Source organism: Sminthopsis crassicaudata, chromosome 4 (assembly GCF_048593235.1).
Source record: "Sminthopsis crassicaudata isolate SCR6 chromosome 4, ASM4859323v1, whole genome shotgun sequence".
Taxonomy (NCBI): domain Eukaryota; kingdom Metazoa; phylum Chordata; class Mammalia; order Dasyuromorphia; family Dasyuridae; genus Sminthopsis; species Sminthopsis crassicaudata.
Window position 1 is genome coordinate 292,819,437 of NC_133620.1, and position 20,208 is coordinate 292,839,644.

Genomic DNA, 20,208 nt, shown 5'->3' on the forward strand with positions numbered 1-20,208 from the left:
TTACCACAAATTACATAGCTAATACATATCCACAATTGAAACAGAGAATGCTGATCTTACCAAATGCAGAGGCTGACTGGTTTTCTTATCTCACACTGCCATGCTGGGTGGTGCCAGGGGTACCCAAATTCCTCTCAGGCATATCCTGGACAGAACCTGCTGAAAGCTGGAATGACTGGTGCCAGGATATCCCTGTGATGGTAATTTCAGGTGCCAGGGCTCAGGGAATACTGACCATGGAGCCCGACTTCCACATCTTCTCCATTCTCCCAAGCTGGGTTGGGGAGGTTTTTAAGCAAGTTTGTGTGGGGTCCCCAGGCTGCTTCCCCTACTTCTACAGGTGAGGCAGAATTTGAATTTACCTACAGTTCTGAGATGAGAGGAGTTAGTAAATAGAGGAACTTGGGCTATATTGATCTTGTTTGCAATTCCCACAAGCAGGACCACTCCAGGGAATGGAGTGGAGAGGGTCCCTTAATACCTTCTAGGTTGCTTTCCCAAAGGAGCAGAAGGGGACTCTGGACAAGATAGGAGGCAAGGAGAGGTTAGCAAAAAGTTGCTACTTACCCAGTTTGTTTTTCCTTTCCTTTCCTTTTCTTTTCTTTCAGAATGGGTTAAGTTTCTGGAATTATACCCAATGTTTCAGGTATTTTTCTTGCCATCTTAAAATGACTAACTGTCAAACTATTTAATCATTGCTTTCAAAACTTTGAGAATCTGATAAGATGTTATTTTAATTTTAATTAGCTAACTTTATTTCTGTAATTGGCCAGAGCTGTAGTCCACAGAAAAACTGTTAGGCTTTTAAAGAACTTTTTCCAGCATTCTAACTACAGAGATTTTTTTTTTTAAATCTTTCCTGGGAACAAAATCTAGCTCACAGAACAAACGTGACACAGACTTTCTACACAAAGATACAGACACAAACAAAATGACATGAAAGAGAACTGTTCCATCTTTATCAATAAGCCATAAAATTTTGCCAAAACCTATCCTATAGCACTTCATCTTATCTGGTGTCCCAGAGAAGGTGAGAGGGTGGCAAAGTTAACTTTCCTGAAGATTGCAAGATTTCCCAGTCTGGGAAATTCCCAGTCGAGGAAAATTTGCTGAGAGTAGAGCTCATGACAACCCAGATAAACCTTCCAATGGCCTGGAGTGTACCAACTATAGGATTAAGAGAGAAAAAAAATTGGGAGGCTTAACTTGACAAGGAAAGAATCAAGCCAAGGGAAGTCGCATTTTCCCCATATCAGGCCACCAAATGTTTAGGTAGGGAAAGGGGACTCTAAAAGTTTGGGGTAACAAACCAGTGTCACAAGGTGTTTGAAAAGAATTTGCAGGCTTGAACCCATATCCAAGTCAAGGGGCAAAGTTTATTATAATCGTGATGGCAATTGTAGCAAGGTAAGTTCCAAAAGAAATTAGCAAGGGACCTAAGAGCATGGGATAGATTTATAAAGCAAAGTTGGCCAGAGCTTCATGTTACTTATTTGCTAATTTTAGGTAGGTTTGAGGGGTGGTCTATTCACTATTGTCTCAGGAATTTGGTTATTGCTGACCAATAGAGTATCTATCTGACAATCAGTAATGTTTGTAGCACTATTCTAAGGCCAGAAGACTTTGAAATCATTGATAGGCAGATTGTTAGAACAAAAGCACTTAGGTCAAAGTGTTTCAGGATTACTAATATATCTTTCCTACAATCCAAAGGAAGAAATATTATTACATTCCTAGGCCAGAGGACTTCCTCTTAGGTCAGAGGGCTTTAGAATTAGTAATCCTCTACAATTATTGACAGTCAGGATTGTTAGAATAGGAGCACTCCTAGGTCAGATTACATTACTAGAAAGACTGTCTGAAGAAAGGATAATAATGCCATATTGGTCTGAATACAGGTTGTAGTTTTCCTCATATCTGGTAAGTAGAAGATCTAAATGCAGCCTAAAATTGTATTTTTTTTCCTAGCTAATATTTCTCTTTTTTCTTATTTTTCTCTCTCCCTAATATTTTTTCCTAAATAAATCTGGTTTTAGGGATATAGCTTATATTCAGGTACATTGAATAGTAATAACAATATCCTGATAGTAACAATAATTATTTATATTAATATGGCACTTTATAACAGGGGTTCTTACCATAAGGACCAAGAATTTTTTTTCAATTTTGATACCTCTATTAGATTATTACCAGTTTCTTTTGTGATCTATGTATTAAATTTTATCCATTGAGAGCATTATTTCAAGAAAGAATTTTTTTGGCTTCAAAAAAAATTGACGTTTTCCCCCTCCGACACTAAAAAGGCCCATGAAACAAAAATATAGTAAGAGCACCTGACTTATAGGTATAAATCCAAAATCCATTATCTTCTTTTATCCTAACATTAGTGTTGCAATATAGGTAATTACAGTGATTTTCATTCCCATTTTATATATGAGAAATTTGAAGCTCAGCAAGGTTAAATAAATTGTCCATGCTCACTCAGTTCATAAGTGCCTAAATCTTTCAACTCCAAGACCAAGACCAAGGTTCCCATAAACATCTATCTCCTCAAGAACAAGTTCTCAAATCATCTCACTTTCCTTTTCCCTGTTCAAGCACTGTTTAAACTACTTGGTCCCATACCCCACCTCCTTTCCCAACCTAATTTGCTTCACTTCTGAACCTACTGGGAAGCCAAAACAAGTATAATCCCTTGAAAACACCAGGGATTAGTTTCCTTATCAGAACTCCTTCACACCCCTTCCATATAGTAGACAGATGTCAACAGCCTGACGCTGTTGATACTACCAATCTTCCTGCAGACATCTGGGCTGGGGTTGGGAGAGGTCAGGTTTGTCATTGCCCCTGTGTGAACCAGTTTTCTCCCCTTTCCTATTGCCCCATGCATTGAAAAGGAGATACTATTTTTGGAGTAGATAATCTTTGCTGGGTTAAATTTGGGTTTAACTTTTCTGGTCATGGTTGTCCAGACCGACAAAGGGGATGGGGAGCACTAGATCATGGAACCCAAAGCAGAGAGCAGTTAAGGTCACCTCTAAAGTCTCTGCAAGTCTCTGCACTACTACTTCCCAGTTGTTGACTAGTATGGTGTGTTGGCTTGGGTTGAAGAACAGGACAAAGAAAGGCGGAATCCTGAAGTTCCAGACAGAAAGTGGTCACTTCTGTGTATGTACTGTCTATATGCTGTGGGATAAATTAAGGTTATATGTGACTTGTTGAAATTTATATGTGATTATGTGTATAAATGTGTGCATTTGTGTTTGTGTATAAATGTATACTAGAGTTGTGTTTGAAGTCTTTTTGACTGTGTTCCTAGGAGACCCTAGTTCCTATCCCCAGCCAATCAGAGAGAAAAAGGTAAGACTAAGGACCAATCCTGAGGGCAGTAAGGGATTATTGAGATCATTATGGCCACAGCTACTTCCCTAACCACCCTAGAAGATGAAGTTAATTGCCCCATCTGCCAAGACATTCTGAGAGAACCTGTTACCATTGACTGTGGCCACAACTTCTGTCGGGGATGCCTTACCCGCTACTGTGAGATCCCTGGTCCGGGGCCTGGTGAGCAACCCATCTGCCCACTCTGCAAGGATCCCTTCTGTCGTGGAGGACTCCGGCCTAATTGGCAGCTGGCTAGTGTTGTGGAAAACATCGAGAAGCTAAAGTTGGCACCTCCTTCAGGCCTGGAAGAGGACCTCTGTGAGGAACATGAGGAAAAAATTTACTTCTTCTGTGAAGATGATGAAAAGCAGTTGTGTGTGAAGTGCCGGGAAGCCCTGGAGCACAGGACCCACACGGTGCGTTTCCTGAAAGATGCAGCTGATCCTTACAGGGTAAGAAAGATGGGAAAGGGGTGTTACCATGTCCAAGACTCCCAGGACCAGATTTCAGGGCTTCAAGTAAATAATCCTGGAACTAGAAATAGATGATGTCTAGTGCCCGAGGATCATCTCTGTTATCTGCTTTGTGGATTATTTATAATGATTTAGGACCACTTTTCCTACCTTCTCCTCCTTCTCTCACCTCCCTGGCCATTTGGATGCTATGCTCTTCTTCTGGGAGCACAGTGATAATATGTCAGTGCATTTACATAAGTATTTGACACTTTTGGAATCAGCTATATCAGATATATATATATATATATATCCCTGTACATTGGAAAGAGCATGGGCTCTAGATTCAGAAGACCTGGATTCATATCCTGGTTGTTAATTTATTGTGTGGCTTGGCAAGTATCTTAACCTCTTGATCTAGATTCTTTATCTGTAAAATGAGAGAGTTGGACTTGACAATCTATCTCTAAGGTCCCCTTTCCAATTGTCAGCCTTTGATTCTACAATTTTATTTGTTTTTTTTTTTTTTCTGATTGCTAAAGATTATTATCCTTATTTTAGGGATGAAGAAATTGAAGATCAGACAGATTTGTTGAATTCCACAAGTTCACACAGCTAGTATGGCTGAGCTAGGATTCAAAGCTAGATGTTTTGAGTCTGATTTTAGGGCTTTTCTCATTACATTATGCCCATAGAATCATGGATTCCTTCATTTTACAGATGAGGAAATTGAGGCCCAAGTGACTGTAAGTTAAAAGATCTGGTAGTTGAACCCAATTACTCCATCTCTAAGTCCATTGTTCTTTCCCCTCTACCACTCCAAATGATTTTTGTTTTTATGTGTATAGGTGTGTAGTTGTAACTTCTCTATTAATGAGGGTGACAGGGATGTCTTTTGTTGGGGTCTAAAGAATATCTGTTGGGAATGTTAAGGATTGGACTAAACAAGACCTATGATTTCATTGGTGTAAGGAACTCTCACTACTTTTTAAAAATTATTCTGCAATATTACTTATTTAAGTAGTCCAAGTAATTCACATTCTGGCTTCAATAAATTTTCTGAGCTTATTTCACATTATCCCCTAATAAAATGTGTGTGCTTTGAAGATAGGGACTGGTTTTTTTTTTTTTTCTTTTGTCTTTATTTTTGTGTCCTCAGTGTACCCAACTTGCACGTGGTAGTAATTGTGTTGACCATTCTCTACTGAGGATCAAACTAGAGGAAATAGGCCTAAACTTCATTGCGATGAATTGAGGTCATCCTTTAGGACAGGCTCCCCAGTAAGGCAGGATGCAAGGCAGATGCAAGGTGGAGTTGGAGGATGGAGTCATCTGAGGAGGAAGAACCAAGGGAAGATTGTGACAAGGGTCTGAGGAAAACTGGGCAAGTGATTTAGGGTCTGAAGGAGTCAGATTTGAGCAAAGGAACCCAAGCTTTGAAAGTTCTCTACAAAACTTTGGAAATTTCACACAGTATTTTGAATCTCATAGAATGTGGATCTTGGTTAATTTTTGTCTTTATTTCTACAAATGCTTAATGCTTTTTGAGTTGAATGGGAATATCTGATTAAGAATGTTGATGGAATTTTCTTGTTTGGGACTATTTAAATATGTGATTAATCAGTCAATAAGCTTTTGTTAAATACCTGCTATGTGCTGGGGTAGCTAGAATGCTTGACTTGAAGTCAGGAAGACCTGAGTTCAAATCCAATCTCAGACACTTATTAGTTGTATTAACAATTCAGTGAACTTTACTTTAATCCACTGAAGAAGGAAATTGCAAATCATTCAAATATCTTTGTCAAGAAAACCCCATGGACAGTATTGGTGTACTATGATGAGAGAGAAACAGAATGGGGGGGGGGGAGAGAGGGGAAGAGAAGGAGAGAGGGAAAGAGGCAGGAAGGAAAGAAAGAAAATGGAAAATCATTTTGAGGTAGGCACTGGGAACATCAGGAAAGACCTCATGTAAAAATGGTATTTAAGTGGAATTTTGAAGGAAACTAAGGATTCCATGAAATTGAGACAAAAAGAACATTCTAGACATGGAGAAGAGACAGTGCTAAAGATGGATGGGGGCTATGTAAGAGGAACAGCAAAAAGGCCAGTTTGACTAAATTGCACTTAGATGCTGAGACGAGTAATGTGCCATAAAACTGGAAAGGTAATTTAAGGCTATGCTGTCAAGGGTTTTAGATATCAGACAGAGGAATTTATATTTGATGTCCAGGATGCCACTAGAATCTATTAATATGGGAGTAACTTGGTGAGAGTTAGCGCTCAGGAATGTCACTTGGGCGCATAGAAGCTAAACTGGAGAGAGCAGAGGCTGAAGGGAGGACTGTTTAGGAATCTATTACAGTAGTCTAGGTGGGAAGTGATGAGAACATGAAGTAGGATGGTAACTGTTTATATGTGGAGAAAAGGTACAAACATGAAAGATGTGGTGGAGATAGAAATGACAAGATTTGGCAACTGATTGTATTCGTGGGGGGAGTGTTAATGAGAATCAGGCATGCCATTAAAATTGTGAACTTGGGTGCCTGGAAAGATGGTGATGCCCTTGACAAAAATAGGGAAGTTTAGAAGACAAGTGAGCTTGGGGGAAAGATTATATGAGTTATGTTTTAGATGTATTGAGTTTGAGGCACTTATGGGACATCCTGTTTGTAATGTCTTATAGGAAGTTAGTGAAGTGGGACCCCTTCTAGTGAAGAGAGGATCCAGAACACTTTCTTGGGGGACACCCACATTTTTGAGTCATGTTATATTTATCAAAGGAACTTGAGAGGAAATGGTAAAATAGAGCATTGCATTAACTAGCATTTACATAACATTTTAAGGTTTGCAAAGTACTTGACATATGTTATTTCATTTAATCCTCAAACAACCTTGGGAAGTTGGTGCTTTTATTATCTATATTTTACAGATGAGGGAACTGAGGCAGAAAGAGATTAAGTGACTTGTGCTCAGAATCACATAGCTAGTAAGTGTCTGAAGCAGGATTTGAATTGAGGTTCTCCTGACTCCAAGATTCGTAATATAGCCACCGAACCACCTAGCTGCCCTTCAGAAGAGAATCAAAAGAGAATAATTTAACTGGCAGGACCTGCCTAAAGGGAAGTGGCTGAAAAAGATAACTTCTCTCACTCTCAAAGAATTCTTCTGATTTTTCATTCTAAGGATTCCTTCCCTCTTCTCAGGAACAAATCCATAGTTGTCTAGAATCTTTGAAGAATGAGAGAGAAGACATTCAAAGAATCCAGTCCAGGGAGAATCAAAGAATCCAGATCTTATTGGTAAGTCATTAATGCACCATCCTCTCTTTCCCGCTAGTGAAATCCTATTAGCGATTCCTCCACACTTTGCATAGGACCTAGGAGGTCATTTTATGTCTTCTTGCTACCTCTATACTATAATGCATTAAGCAAGGGAGAAAGGAGATGGGTTCTCTGGGATTTTTAATTGTGTCTCCTGCAGGAAAGTATCAGTTTGAATATCAGTGTTAAGGAACATGAGAGGGTAGAGATGGAGGAGATGGGAATGAAGGAGGAAAAGGAAGAGCAAGAAAAGGAAGAGGAGGAGGAGGAAGAGGAAGAGAGAGGAGGAAGAAAAGGAGGATTAGGAAACGGGCCATTTCTTGAGGATCTTTCTGTTCCCTCTCCCTGCTCTCCAGACTCAGGTGGCCACCAAGAGAAAAAAGGTCATCTCAGAATTTGAGCATATGTGCCAGTTCCTGGAGAGGCAGCAGTACTTAATTTTGACCCAGCTGGAAGAATTGGATGGAGACATTTTGAAGCAGAAGAATGAGTTTGAATCCCTTGTCCAGAGTGAGATCTCCCGTTTTAATGCTTTGATATCAGAATTGGAGGAAAAACTGAAGCACCCAGCAAGAAAACTGCTGAAAGTGAGCAATGTGAAAACACTTTTTCCCATTTATGCTATTGGGGGCACACTGCAAAGAACATTGTGTTTAGTGTTTTAAAACAATAACACCTATCATATGACTAAGAGCAAGTCACTTAATTTTGAGCCTTCGTTTCTTCTTCTGTAAGATGTATACAATATTATTTGTTGAGATAAATGGAAACAAAGAACCAAGGGAGCCCTTTTCTGGGAATCTTTAAAGAATCAATGAAAAAGCATTTATTAAATACCTACTTCACAGTCAATAAACATTTATTAAGTGCCTATTTAATAAGGCTAAGTATTAAAACATTGTGCTTTGTGCTTTGTAAAAAACTATAAAAATGTGAGTTATCATTACCTCTTATTTCCTGTCCCTCCTCTACTTTATTTCTCCCTTCTCATTTTTAAGGCAGAGATAGGACCATTGAGTTCAGGAAAGCAAATTATCTTGGTAAAGATACTTGAGTGGTTGCCATTTCCTTTTCCAGACCATTTTACAGATGAAGAAACTGAGGCAAACAGAATAAAGTGACTTGCCCAGGATCACACAGGTAGGAAGTATCTGAAGCTAGATTTGAGCTCAAAAAGAGTCTTCCCGATATGAGGTTCAGCACTCTCTCCACTGTACCACCTAGCTACCTGGCAACAGAGGAAAATAATGACAAAATGTTCTACCTTATGTAATAGTCAGTCACTTTATAGATATTCAGGATTTCAGAGCTCAAAAAGACCTCACTACTTCTTTCTGCAGTGAAGATATTTTGGACTTGCAAATAGGCAGCAGGAGCATGGGTAATACCATACTTCTCCAAAGGCTAGGAAGACCTAGCAAAAATAATAGGTAGAAATTATGGAAAAAGGAAATGAAATAGTTTGAAAGCCAACTACTAAATTTTCAGTGTGAGTATTTTACTCTTCAAAAATTGACAAATGTTACAAATGAGGTCTTAAGTTTGGACAATCAGGTGGTGCAGTGAATATGATGCTGGCCCTGGAATAAGGAGGATGTGAATTCAAATTCAGTCTTAGACAATTGCGGGCTGTGTGACCCTGGTCAGGTCACTTAATCCTGTTTGCTTCAGTTCCTTGTCTGTAAAATGAACTGGAGAAGGAAATGATAAACCACTCCAGTATCTTTGTCAAGAAAATCCCCACCCTAAGTTCAAATCTGGTCTCAGATATTTAACACTTCCTGGCTGTGTGACCTTGGGCAAGTCACTTAACCCAATTGCCTCAGCAAAAAAAAAAAAAAAAAAAAAAAAATCCCAAATGGGGTCAAGAAGAATCAGATACAAAACAACAATAATAAAAGGGTCTAATTTATTATTTTGTTCATTATTATCACTTAATAAAGTGGTAGAGAAATATTTATAATGCAAATTAAACTTGAGTATGTTGTTTTGTTGTTGTTGTTGTTTTTCTTCTGGAAAATTAATTGTTAAAAATGTACCCAGAGAGAGATTAGGGATAGGATTGCTCTTCCCTTGACTTCCTATCCTGGTCCTTTTCCTGATCCCTGACATGATGAAAAAAGAACAAAAAAAAGATCAGAGAGAATCACAAATAAGTCAACTTTGAAAGTTACATATTTAATTTAATAAAAAGAAAAGCAAAAAAAAGCAACTACTAAACTCTAGTCAGAAATATTATAGGTGAGATTCATGCTTCAGATAATAAACCCTAAATTAGATGTGACTTTTGGAATCTCTTCTAATGATGGGATCCTATGATAGTGTCCAGCCAGTTGGCCCATGACTGTGGGGCTCAAGTTTTCTAGTAACCTTCAGGAAAATGGCAAACATGAGAACTGAATGCTTGGTATTTCTCTTTCTTTTAGGACATCAGGAGTACTCTGATCAGGCAAGTGATTCTTCCCTTCTTCCTCTCATGTACAAATACTACATACAAACACATGAATTGTGTACATATGTGTCATACATATGCATTATACTTATACACACACACACTTTTAATTTAAAAATTTATCATCATCATCTGGTTCAGACTTGGGAATTCCCAATGCGGAAAATATCTACCAATCTAACTATTTTTTGAGAGTTGCATGGAGGCACTGTGGGCTTGCCTAGCAGTCAGTACAACTAACAAAAAACAAACAAAAAATCAAACTGAGTAAAAGCCTACTATGTGCTAAGTACCAGAAAGGTTCCTGCCCTTAAGTTGTTCACAGTCTAACAGACTGGATAAAGTACCTACACAATAACTGAAATACCAAATAAAATGACAAGATCATGAAAGAGCTGGGGCAGCTAGATGGCACAGTGTATAGAATGTTGGATCTGGAGGCAGGAAGATTCAAATCTAGTCTCAGACACTTCTTAGCTATGTGACCCTGGGTAAGTTGCTTAACCCTGTCTCCGTTTCTTCATCCATTAAATGAGCTGGAGAAGAACATGGTGAACCACACCAGTATCTTTGCCAAGAAAATCTCAATAGGGACATAAAGAGTCATACACAACTGAAAATGGTTGGACAATAGCAACAATGAAAGGGTACAAGGAAAGGGCTATATAATGTCTAAGAAGGAATATACATGCACTAGACACAAGTAAGCTCATATCTATATACATTTAAATAGCTACATAGAAGTATTCACATATTCCACATAGAGAGAGAGTTGAGTGTAGTAAAAAGAATCCTAGAGGTTTGAGTTCCAGCCCTGATGTTCATTAGCTATGTCATCTTAGGTAAGTGACTTACACAGTGTTGTTATAAAGTAAAGTATGCTTTAATTCTTTTTTTTGAAGCTTTTTATTTTCAAAACATATGCAAGGATAATTTTTCATTATTGACCCTTGCAAAATCTTGTGATCCAATTTCCTCCCTTTCCCCCCATCCCCTCTCCTAGGTGGCAAGTAATCCAATATATGTTAAAAAATGGAAAATATATGTGAATCCAGTATAGGCATATGTATTTATACAATTATCTTGCTGTACAATAAGAATCAGATCAAAAAGGAAAAATGAGAAAGAAAATAAAATTCAAGCAAACAATAACAGAAAGCATGAAAATGCTATGGCGTGGTCCACACTCAGTTCCCACAGTCCTCTCTCTGGGTGTAGATGGTTCTCATCATCACAAGATCATTGGAATTGGCCTGAATTGTCTCACTGTTGAGATGAATATGCTCTAATTCTTAAAGTGCTATATAAATGTGAGTCATTAGTGTTATCATGAATCTATATAATAAGAAAATTAGTGAAGTGTCCAGGAGAGAGAAAATACAGGACAGCCAAAATAATGAAAATTTAAGAGTGTTTATTGTCACTAGACAGGACTGAGCCCTGTCAGGACCAGGGTCAGTATCAAATTATAGGAAAATTCTACAAAGGAGTTCTTTGAAGCATTCATTATAATAATAGGGTTCCTTTCCCAGACAGGAAGCTCAGGTTATCACATTAAGAATTACATTTCCAGAGAGGTATTAAGACATTATTTCTTTAAGTTTTATATTTGTCAAGTTGTCAAGATCTTAAGGTGGCATATCTGGGGGCTGTGTGTACCTGCAATTGGAAACAGAAAATACCACCTGCATTAGGGACTGAGGAACAAAGTTCTGACTGCAGACAGAGCTGAGATCGAAATAATGTTCTCATGGTCTCAGGAGTGCATAAGCAGGTTAGGGACAGCATCCATTTCAGTAGATAGAAACCTGAGTTTGAGCCAGGAAGACCTGGGTTCAAGTTCTGCCTAGATGTACCTCCTTGGCAAGTCACTTAACCTCTCTCTGTCTAGAAATCTTTCTAAGACAATAAGTTACAAAGATAGTATTGACCTGCCTTGATGGAGGGACTTTATTCACTTGGAGGTGAAATCATATACCTATGAAATCATAAATCCAATCCTTGTATTTATTGCATATATTTTGGATACTCACACACACACACATGCACACACATGCACACATATACATTCCCAACTTTTAAAAAACCTCAAAGAGAAAATGAGGTTAGTCCCAATTATGGAAGGCATTTTGGAGAGAGTGTCCCTGGACTTGAAATTCCAGAGTTAAAAGAAACTAGTGACCAGCTCAGAGTGTCCAAAGAATCTCCAAGCAGGATAATCTCTAGGATTTCATAGTTTTTCTTTTTTATGTGTGTATTTCTAGATGTGAAACTAGGAAGTGCAGGAAACCAGAAGCTGTGTCACCTGACTTGGGGGAGAGGATCCGGGACTTCCCCCAACAGGCCTTTCAACTGCAGAGGGAAATGAAGATGTTTTTGGGTGAGAGGATCTATTTATGCCCCCAAATCAGGGGAGTTTGAAAGATTGTCGCAAATCTCAGATAATTCAATCCTAAATAATGTAAAATTGTTTTTTGATAGATAACAGTTGGATTTGCTTCCTAGCTCCACTGCTGATATGCTGGGTGATTTTTGGCAAATTGCTTTACCAGTTTGTGTCTAAATTTGCTCATCTATAGATTTATTTGATAGGACAAGGAGGATAATCTCTGTTTCCTTTTACAAAGATGATGTGAAGAGAATATAAAATGAGAGTTAACGTTTCTGAGGGGGGAAAATGGATTAAGGTGGTTATCAATAGCAAAATAACAATGAAAAATTTTAACCTTCAACAGTAGGAAAAATCAAGAGCATTTATGATAAATATTGAGAATCAAAAATCGCTATATCTGGAAAAGATCTTAGATATCATCTAGTTCAAATGCCTCATTTTACAGATTGGGTAACTCAAGGCCAGATAAAGGCAATGGTTTTTCCAAAGTTGTGCAGCCAATAAGTAACAGAGCCAAAATTTGGATTTAAGTTTCTTAACTTCTAATGCAGGGCTCTCTTTATTATATTACACTGCCTCCAGTAATGTTGTCTTTTCTCTTCTAAATTTCCTCCTATCTTCCCTCAGTTCCTAACAATGACTCTATTTTGAGCTTCAAATGAGATTATGAATGTAAAACACTCTGCAAACCAAGTACTATATGCATGCCAGTGATTATTATTATCACCTGTAGTCTGTATGTGCAAGCAAATATTTAACAGCTAGGCAAAAGATTGAGAGTGGGAAGGAGAGGTAACGAAAATATATGCATTTGTAATTTTAAGTTTAATCTTAAAATTAGCATTTTCTCTATCACTTTCTTAAATCTATAAAATCAACAAAATAATAAATCAAGTCCTGATTTGTAGAAATTATTGATTTCTGAGCTATACATGTTCACACTGAAAATTTAACAATTGACTCTCACAAATGAATTAGAGACTGCTCCAGCACATCTCTGAATGATTCTCTATGAGCCTCTTTCACTAATTCTCTGCTTCTCAACATCTGTCAAGAGAAGGGTTGAACTTTTTCTAAATTTTTACTTAAATCAGACATAAATCCCAACTTCTTTTTTCCCCCTTCCTACAGAAAAACTGCTCTTTGAACTGGACTATGAACCAGGTGAGTGTCTTGGGGCCCAAAAAAATATGGACATGTATGTTAAGATAATCCTGGTTTCCCCAAATAAGGAGAGAGACTTGTGCAGTAGTGCTTATATATTAAGGAGACAACTAAAGAAGAAAAGACAGTTTTTGCCCTTGAGGACCTTCATGATGAGACTACATATGTGAAATAGTAGATATAGTCCTTCTAGAGTTCATATTTGGCCTCAGACACTTATTAGCTATGTGATACTGGGAAAGTTATTTAACTTCTGTTTGTTTCCTCTTCTATAAAATGTGGATAATAATAGCATCTCCCAGGGTTATTGTGATAGTAAAATGAGAAAAAAATTGTAAATTGGTTAGCACAGACCCTGATACAGAATAAACACTATTATTAGGTTTGCTTTTTTTTTTTTTTTTTTTTTTTTTTTATTTACTAAATCTACCAAGAAAAAAGTATCATTTGTTGAAAAGCAGCTAGATAATGTAGTGAATAGAGTAATACCCCTGAAGCCAGGACCTAGTTTAAATGTGACCTCAAACATTTCCTGCCCATGTAATCTAGGGCAAATCTGTTTGTGAAACAAATAGATTTTACTTATCTGTAAAAATCTGTAAAATGAGCTGGAGAAGGAAATGGCAAACCACTCCATTTCTTTTTGCTTTAAAAAAAAAAAAAAAAAAGAACAAAACTCCAAATAGAAACACTGAAATGACTGAGCAACAGCACTTTGTTGAATTGAATGGTGAATCCAAGTGGAATGAGTCTTTCTCAGGGAAGGCTTCCTGGAGGAGAGCTTTAAGCTGAATTTGGAAGACAGGACTGGTCTTAAATAGAAAGGCAGGGGGACAGTTATGAGAAAAGAAATATACTGGGGCTTAGAGCATATCTTCATCATTCTACTAGGAATAGTCCATTTAAGTGACTCTGGACTTGCAGATCAGGGCTTGAAACAGGGATATGCTAGAGTTTAGCAACTAGCTATTCAGAGGGGAAAAAATATTCATGACACATTTTATCACTTTCTTAAATGTACACAATCAAAAGGACAAGAAATTGAAAGTAAATTTAGTGTTTGTCAATTTTCAAAATGAAAATTTTTCTTGAATCATTTAAGTGGTGTCTGATTCATCACCTCATTTGAGGTTTTCTTCGCAAATATTGGAGTGGTTTGCCATTTCTTTCTCCAACTCATTTTACAGATGAGGAATGGAGGCAAATAAGGTCACATAGTTATTAAGTGTCTAAGACTAGATTTGAAGGTATTAATGTTCATGTTGAAAATTTTAACAATTGACACTCCAGTGGTGAATAAGCTGATTCTATCTCACCTCTGGTGACTTTGCTGATTGCTTAGTCTAATACCCTTTATTTACAGAAAGATCTAAAGACCCATTGTTAATAACTGATAAACATTTATTGAGTCCCTACTCTGTACCAAGCATTGTGTTAAGTGCTGGAAATACGACTATGAAAAAGGCAGACCTTGCCCTTAAAGAGTTTACAATCTAATGAGGGAAGACACATAAAAGAAAATTGAAAAGGGGAAAAGTACACAGTGGAGAATCCAAATAAGTCTAATATGAGTGCAGTCACTTTGGAAATGAGGAGATGGCACTCCTGTTTCCAGATGGAAGAGTGCTGAATTTAGAGACCTGGGTTTGAATCCCAGGTCTGCTACTTATCATTTGTGTATCTTGGGTAAATCACTTTGCTATTCTGGGATTAATTTTCTTTTGGAAAATAAGAGAGTTAGATTAAGTCATGATACCAATTCTCCTGGGTAAAGTAACTTATTCAACGTCACAGGGCAAGTCAGTGGGAAAGTTAAGATTATACTTCAAGTCCATTGGTTTCCAGATCAAGTTTTCTTTCCAAGAAAGGCAGACTGCTTGAATAAAGGGAAGGTCTCACAGGGTGTGTTGGAAAGTAATAGTATATTTAAAATGATAGAAGAGGAAAGAGTTTCTGCCTAGGTTATAGCAAGAAATTGTTGCCAAATGCAATTTTTGCACCTTCCCCCATACAGTTATGACATCAATGCAAATTGTATGCATTCTTTGTTTTCTCCCAGCTCATATCTTTTTAGACCCTCAGACATCACATCCCAAGCTCCTCCTATCAGAAGATCACCAGCGGGCTCAGTTTTCCTACAAATGGCAGACCTCACCAGACAGTCCACAACGTTTTGACAGGGCCATTTGTGTCCTAGCCCAAGTTGGATTTGTGGGAGGGAGGCACACATGGGTGGTAGCTGTGGACCTGGCCCATGGGGGTAGCTGTACCATGGGTGTGGTGAGCCAGGATGTCCGACGGAAAGGGGAACTCAAGCTTAGGCCAGAGGAAGGGATATGGGCACTGAGACTAGCTTGGGGTTTTGTTTCAGCCTTGGGCTCCTTCCCTACCCGGCTGTCCTTGGAAGAGAATCCCAAGCAAATCCGTGTCTCCCTTGATTATGAGGTGGGCTGGGTGACATTTAGCAATGCTATCACTCAAGAGCCCATCTATACCTTCACTGCCTCTTTCACTGGGAAGGTCTTTCCTTTCTTTGGGCTCTGGGGTAGGGGATCCAGTTTCTCCTTGAGCTCTTGAGAGGGAAAAGACCCTCTTGTGAATGAGGTTGGGGTGAAAGGGGTCAAGAGTGTGTCACATCCATTCTGAATGGAGACAGCCTGAGAAGAAGATAGGGCAAAGAACCTTGTCCAAGACTGATGAGCTGAGTATATGAAATGCTTTTGTCTGTCTTACCTATCCTTTTACCTCTGTGCCAGAATCATACATCCCTTGGGGACATTTATTCTCTCTCTTATTCTCTCTCACCCTTGAGCTACTTACCATCTAATGCTAATGAAGGGAAATAGTGAGAAGAGGAGAATGAATCAAAGATGATCAAGTGTTAGGATAAGGGAAACCATTTGTGGGATCCTGAGTATAGCAAGGGTTTGTGTTTCAAGATTTATGAACTCCAAACAATGAATGGCAAATGAATCCAACTTTTTTTTTCCCTAACCTGGACAGTAAGGGTTATCCAAGGGGAAGAGAGGAAGGGAGATGGAAACATTCAGAGTAGAAGAAGATCCAGTGGGAATAGGATTGAGTTGAAGTAGTGAGAGAGAACTTTGAGATATGGGCTTCCCTATGGGATTCTGGAAAGGGGGTTGTAACCACACGTGTAATGTGTGCAGAGTAATAATGACTCCCAAAAATCTGCTTCACTGTTATATATGGGCTAACATTTTACTGCATGAATTTATAAGAAATAGAATAATCGTTAGCTTTGTCATCTTGATTACAAGAGGGATTTGAATTCTGTAGCACAAGGAACTTCCCAGTTAGAAGAACTGAGGAAGTTAAGTGATATCTTTGCTTTCAGTGTATCCATCTATAGTGATTTTACTAGGCTCTTATCTAGAGATGAATATACATGAGATGACCCAGCAATAACAGAATCTACCTCTGTTGATAGTGAAGATAGATTCTGATTAATTTTGACTCTCTGTAGTCTACAAATAGCTAATCCTCTCAGTTCCTTCTTTCTATTTAAAGTCAGTTCACAATTATCCAGTTTTGATTGATTTGTAGCAAATCTTATTTATATTATTATTTATTTGTTTAACTGCCTTTATTAAAGCATTCACTCATATCGTAAACTCTATAAAGCACTGTTTTACAGTGGAAACTAAGCTGTCTTGCCCAGTAAGTGTCCCATGTCACATTCAAACTCAGGTCTTCCTGACTCCAGATCTGGTGCTCAATCCACTGAATCACTTTGGACTAGAGTGAGAGGGGTCTGATGGAGGTTAGAGATGGAGCAATCAATTACGAGACTACATGTTGTAATCTAGGAGGGAGGAAACAAGATTAAACAAGGTTGATGTTAGTGTAATAGAAAAGAGGGCAAGTGTTGAAAAGATAGGAGAAGCAGGAATTGACTTGAGTTGGAAACTGAGCATCAGAGGAGAGATGAGAGCAGGATGCGGTCACAGATGCCAAGCAGCTGTTTCCTCCAGACCAGACCTAAACAATAACAACAATAGCAACAAGGTAACTCAATCTCTCCTCTTCTAATAGGCAAGGAAGAAGTGAGCTGCCAATGTGCAAGTCATGTTCAGGCTGGGACTTTGACTCCATTTAAGGGAATGCTGTCCATTCCATGCATGATTAAAGAGAGGTGAAGTCAGAATGAGATAAGAAATTGGCAGCTTTCCAGCTCTTTGTGAGTCAATTCTCCCTTGGGGGTTTTCTTTGTGTAACAATAATATTAATAATAATAATGACTGTGATGATGCAAGATTATCCAAATGTGCCAGTGTATGTAGAACATTAATATAAAAGAAAACTAGAAGGCAATTTATCATTCTATATGAATGTCCACTGAAGAAGAGAATGAGAAAATAATTTAAAAATAGCTCACATTTATGTAGCAGCTTGAGGTTTGTAAAACACTTTCCTGACAGCACCCTTGTGATAATAGATGTATATAACAAGTATTCTTGTAACTATTTTACAGATAAGGAAACAGAAACCCAGAGAGAGTAAAGTAACTTGCTCAGGGTTATGTAGCTAGTAAGGGCTGAAGTCAGGTTTTCTGTCACCAAAAACAGTATTTATTCCATCTTGAAATGTTATTTTTGTTGGGATATACCCAGGGCATCAAATATACCCAAGTTCTTAAATAAAGTCAAAACCACATCTAGTAGTCAAAAAAAAATTAATTTGAATTTACATCATTTTGTATTATTTTCTGCCCGGTGGTTTTTATTGCTTTCAGTTACAGGGATTAAACACAGAATAAGTATTATTTATAGTTCTGTCATTAGCTGTACAGTTTCTTGTTTTAAGCAGCTCAATTTGGTATGGTCAAGTCCAGGTAAATTAATTCATTCTCATCACAAAGATGGTCTCTGTTAAGGAGAAAAAATATGTGGATCCAAAGTATAGGCCCAGAGAGTTTTAAATGACTTGCCTATGCTTATACAGTATTAGAAGTAGAACTAGAACTTAGGACTTTCTGACTCTGAATCCATCCCATCATTTTTGTCATGCTGCCTTAACAGAGAGTTTTGATTCAATGCATCCAGAGTCAGAGTCAATAAATATCCATTGTAGGTCTATTATGTGTCAGGAACTGTACCAAGCACTAGGGATACAAAGAAAGGCATAAGTCTTTAAGAAGCTTATAATCTAATGTTGGAAAACAACAACAAAAAAGAAGCTGAAAAGGGGCAAGGAAGGTAGTATGGGGGCACAATTAAGTCCTGCAGCTAGGTTAATGATCTGTGAAGAGTTAAGAGTTAATTTCCTCTTGAAGGATAATGGATTTCTACAGATCATTAAGTCCAGGAGAGTAGCCTAGTTTTTTTTTTTTTTTTTTCTGAACCCTTTAAAATTTTCTTCTTCCAAATTTAGGGTACACACCAGGTTGTTCCAGCTTTCCATCTTATCTTTTTTTTTTTTATTAAAACTTTTTATTTTCCAAAAATATGCACAGATAATTTTTCAACATTGATTCTTGCATAGCCTTGTGATTCAAATTTTCTCCTCTTTCTCCCCACCCCCTGCCCTAGATGGCAAGTAATCTGATATATTATACATGTTAAAATATATGTTAAATCCAATATATACATATAAACATATTTGTACAATTATCTTGCTGCATAAGAAAGGTCAGATCAAAAAGGAAAGAAAATGAATAAGAAAACAAAATGCAAATGAACAATAACAAAAAGAGTGAGAATGTTATGTTATGATCTGTAAGGAGTTGCCAACCTTCAGATATCTTTGGACAATCCAAACGGAACGCAATTCAGGCAAACTGAGGGCTTTGCTGTAAGGGTTGAGTAAGATGACACTGGGAGGAAAGAGCCTCAGCCCTGTGGATAACAAGATGGTATTGAGCATAAGGAGCTTTGCTCCTGTTGACTATGTGGCATGTCTGAGATGGGAGTGAGACAGGTGTGAAAGTCCCTGGTAGTTTAGTGTGATTGGCTTAGAGAGCTCTTGCTATGCTGATGGAACTAAGGCTTTAAGGCTGCTGGTAGAAGCTGGAATAAACAGAGTTTGCACCACCTCGGCTCCCTGTCTCATCATTATTCATGATCTCTGCATTATTAGGCCTTAAGTTTCTGCTGGTCAGAATAGGCCTCACCTATCTGTAAGCAAGGGACCCTAGGGGGCTCTAACAATTGGCACCAGAAGATGGCTGAAATGGACAAAAGACTGGCCCCCTCATCCCTGAGTCAAGGGGCCTCAGGCTTATAGGAAAATGTTGCTTAAACTAAATTAAGGGAAGTGTTATGTTCAGACTGGGCCGCGTCCCCCAGTTCATGAGACCCCATACTTTCCGAGAAGTATGTGTCTAACAAAGTCAGGACAACATTGAAAAACATGTCGACAGGTTCTGTTGTGTGCTCGCTCTCGTCCAGACACTTCCCCATTGTAAAGGAAAAACTGTCAGTAATTCCCAAAATTTGTAACTGCAAGGCTGTACCAGGATGTGGCAAATGGGCTTAAAAGTGTACCTTACTAAAGGTTCAGGGCTGATCTCTACTAGCCTATCTAGTGGGGTCAGTCGCTGGCTGGTTAATAAATGATGCTTTAAATTGAATAATCTGATCAGAGCTATCTATCTCATGTCAGTCCATTTCAATGGCCAAGGACAAATTGAAATACAATGGAGTGAAGGGCAGTGTAGGATCAAAGGCATAGAGATTATTAGTAAGAATAAAGGTGTACCTGTATACCTCAGAGGTAGGTCAGGAAGGGTCCTGTGTGGTAAGAATTGTTCATCAGCCTCCAAGAGACAGATAAGGAATACTTCAAAGTTGGGATAAAGAATACTTCAAAATCATGAGTGGTGTTAGCAGTAAGGCAAAAGTTTTGCCATGGAATACACACTCTTTAAGGGGGAGGTGGAAAAGGGGAATATGCCCAAATTATTCACAAGAAGGCTAAGGATTAATCCCTCTATTTTTGTCTGCCTGCATTTTGGATTTCCTTCACAGGCTAAATGTACACTATTTCAAAGTCCAAGTCTTTTTGTTCAGCAAAACAACGGTT

The 20,208-nt window shown here is 38.2% G+C and overlaps 1 protein-coding gene across 4 annotated transcripts; it reads left to right on the forward strand.

The window, feature by feature from the left end:
- The first annotated feature begins 47 nt into the window (after positions 1 to 47).
- TRIM10 (tripartite motif containing 10) lies at positions 48 to 19,217 on the forward strand. Of its 4 annotated transcripts, none has more exons than XM_074264876.1 (8): positions 48 to 340; positions 3,320 to 3,836; positions 7,040 to 7,135; positions 7,513 to 7,743; positions 9,583 to 9,605; positions 11,873 to 11,988; positions 13,132 to 13,164; positions 15,224 to 19,217. In XM_074264876.1, the coding sequence occupies exons 2-8, from the start codon at positions 3,411 to 3,413 to the stop codon at positions 15,739 to 15,741; spliced, it is 1,443 nt and encodes a 480-aa protein (XP_074120977.1). In that variant the 5' UTR covers positions 48 to 340; positions 3,320 to 3,410; the 3' UTR covers positions 15,742 to 19,217. The 4 variants fall into 4 exon arrangements, with proteins under 4 accessions (XP_074120977.1, XP_074120978.1, XP_074120979.1 ...); XM_074264877.1 differs by lacking the exon at positions 48 to 340 and adding an exon at positions 2,143 to 2,833; XM_074264878.1 differs by lacking the exon at positions 48 to 340 and adding an exon at positions 2,143 to 2,828.
- Positions 19,218 to 20,208: the final 991 nt, after the last annotated feature.

Excerpts from the sequence above, each read along its gene's own strand:
- TRIM10 (XM_074264876.1), top strand. The coding sequence starts at position 3,411 with ATGGCCACAGCTACTTCCCTAACCACCCTAGAAGATGAAGTTAATTGC. Across the intron at positions 7,136-7,512 it reads AAAGAATCCAGATCTTATTG|ACTCAGGTGGCCACCAAGAG; the intron begins GTAAGTCATTAA and ends CCTGCTCTCCAG. Across the intron at positions 9,606-11,872 it reads ATCAGGAGTACTCTGATCAG|ATGTGAAACTAGGAAGTGCA; the intron begins GCAAGTGATTCT and ends GTGTATTTCTAG.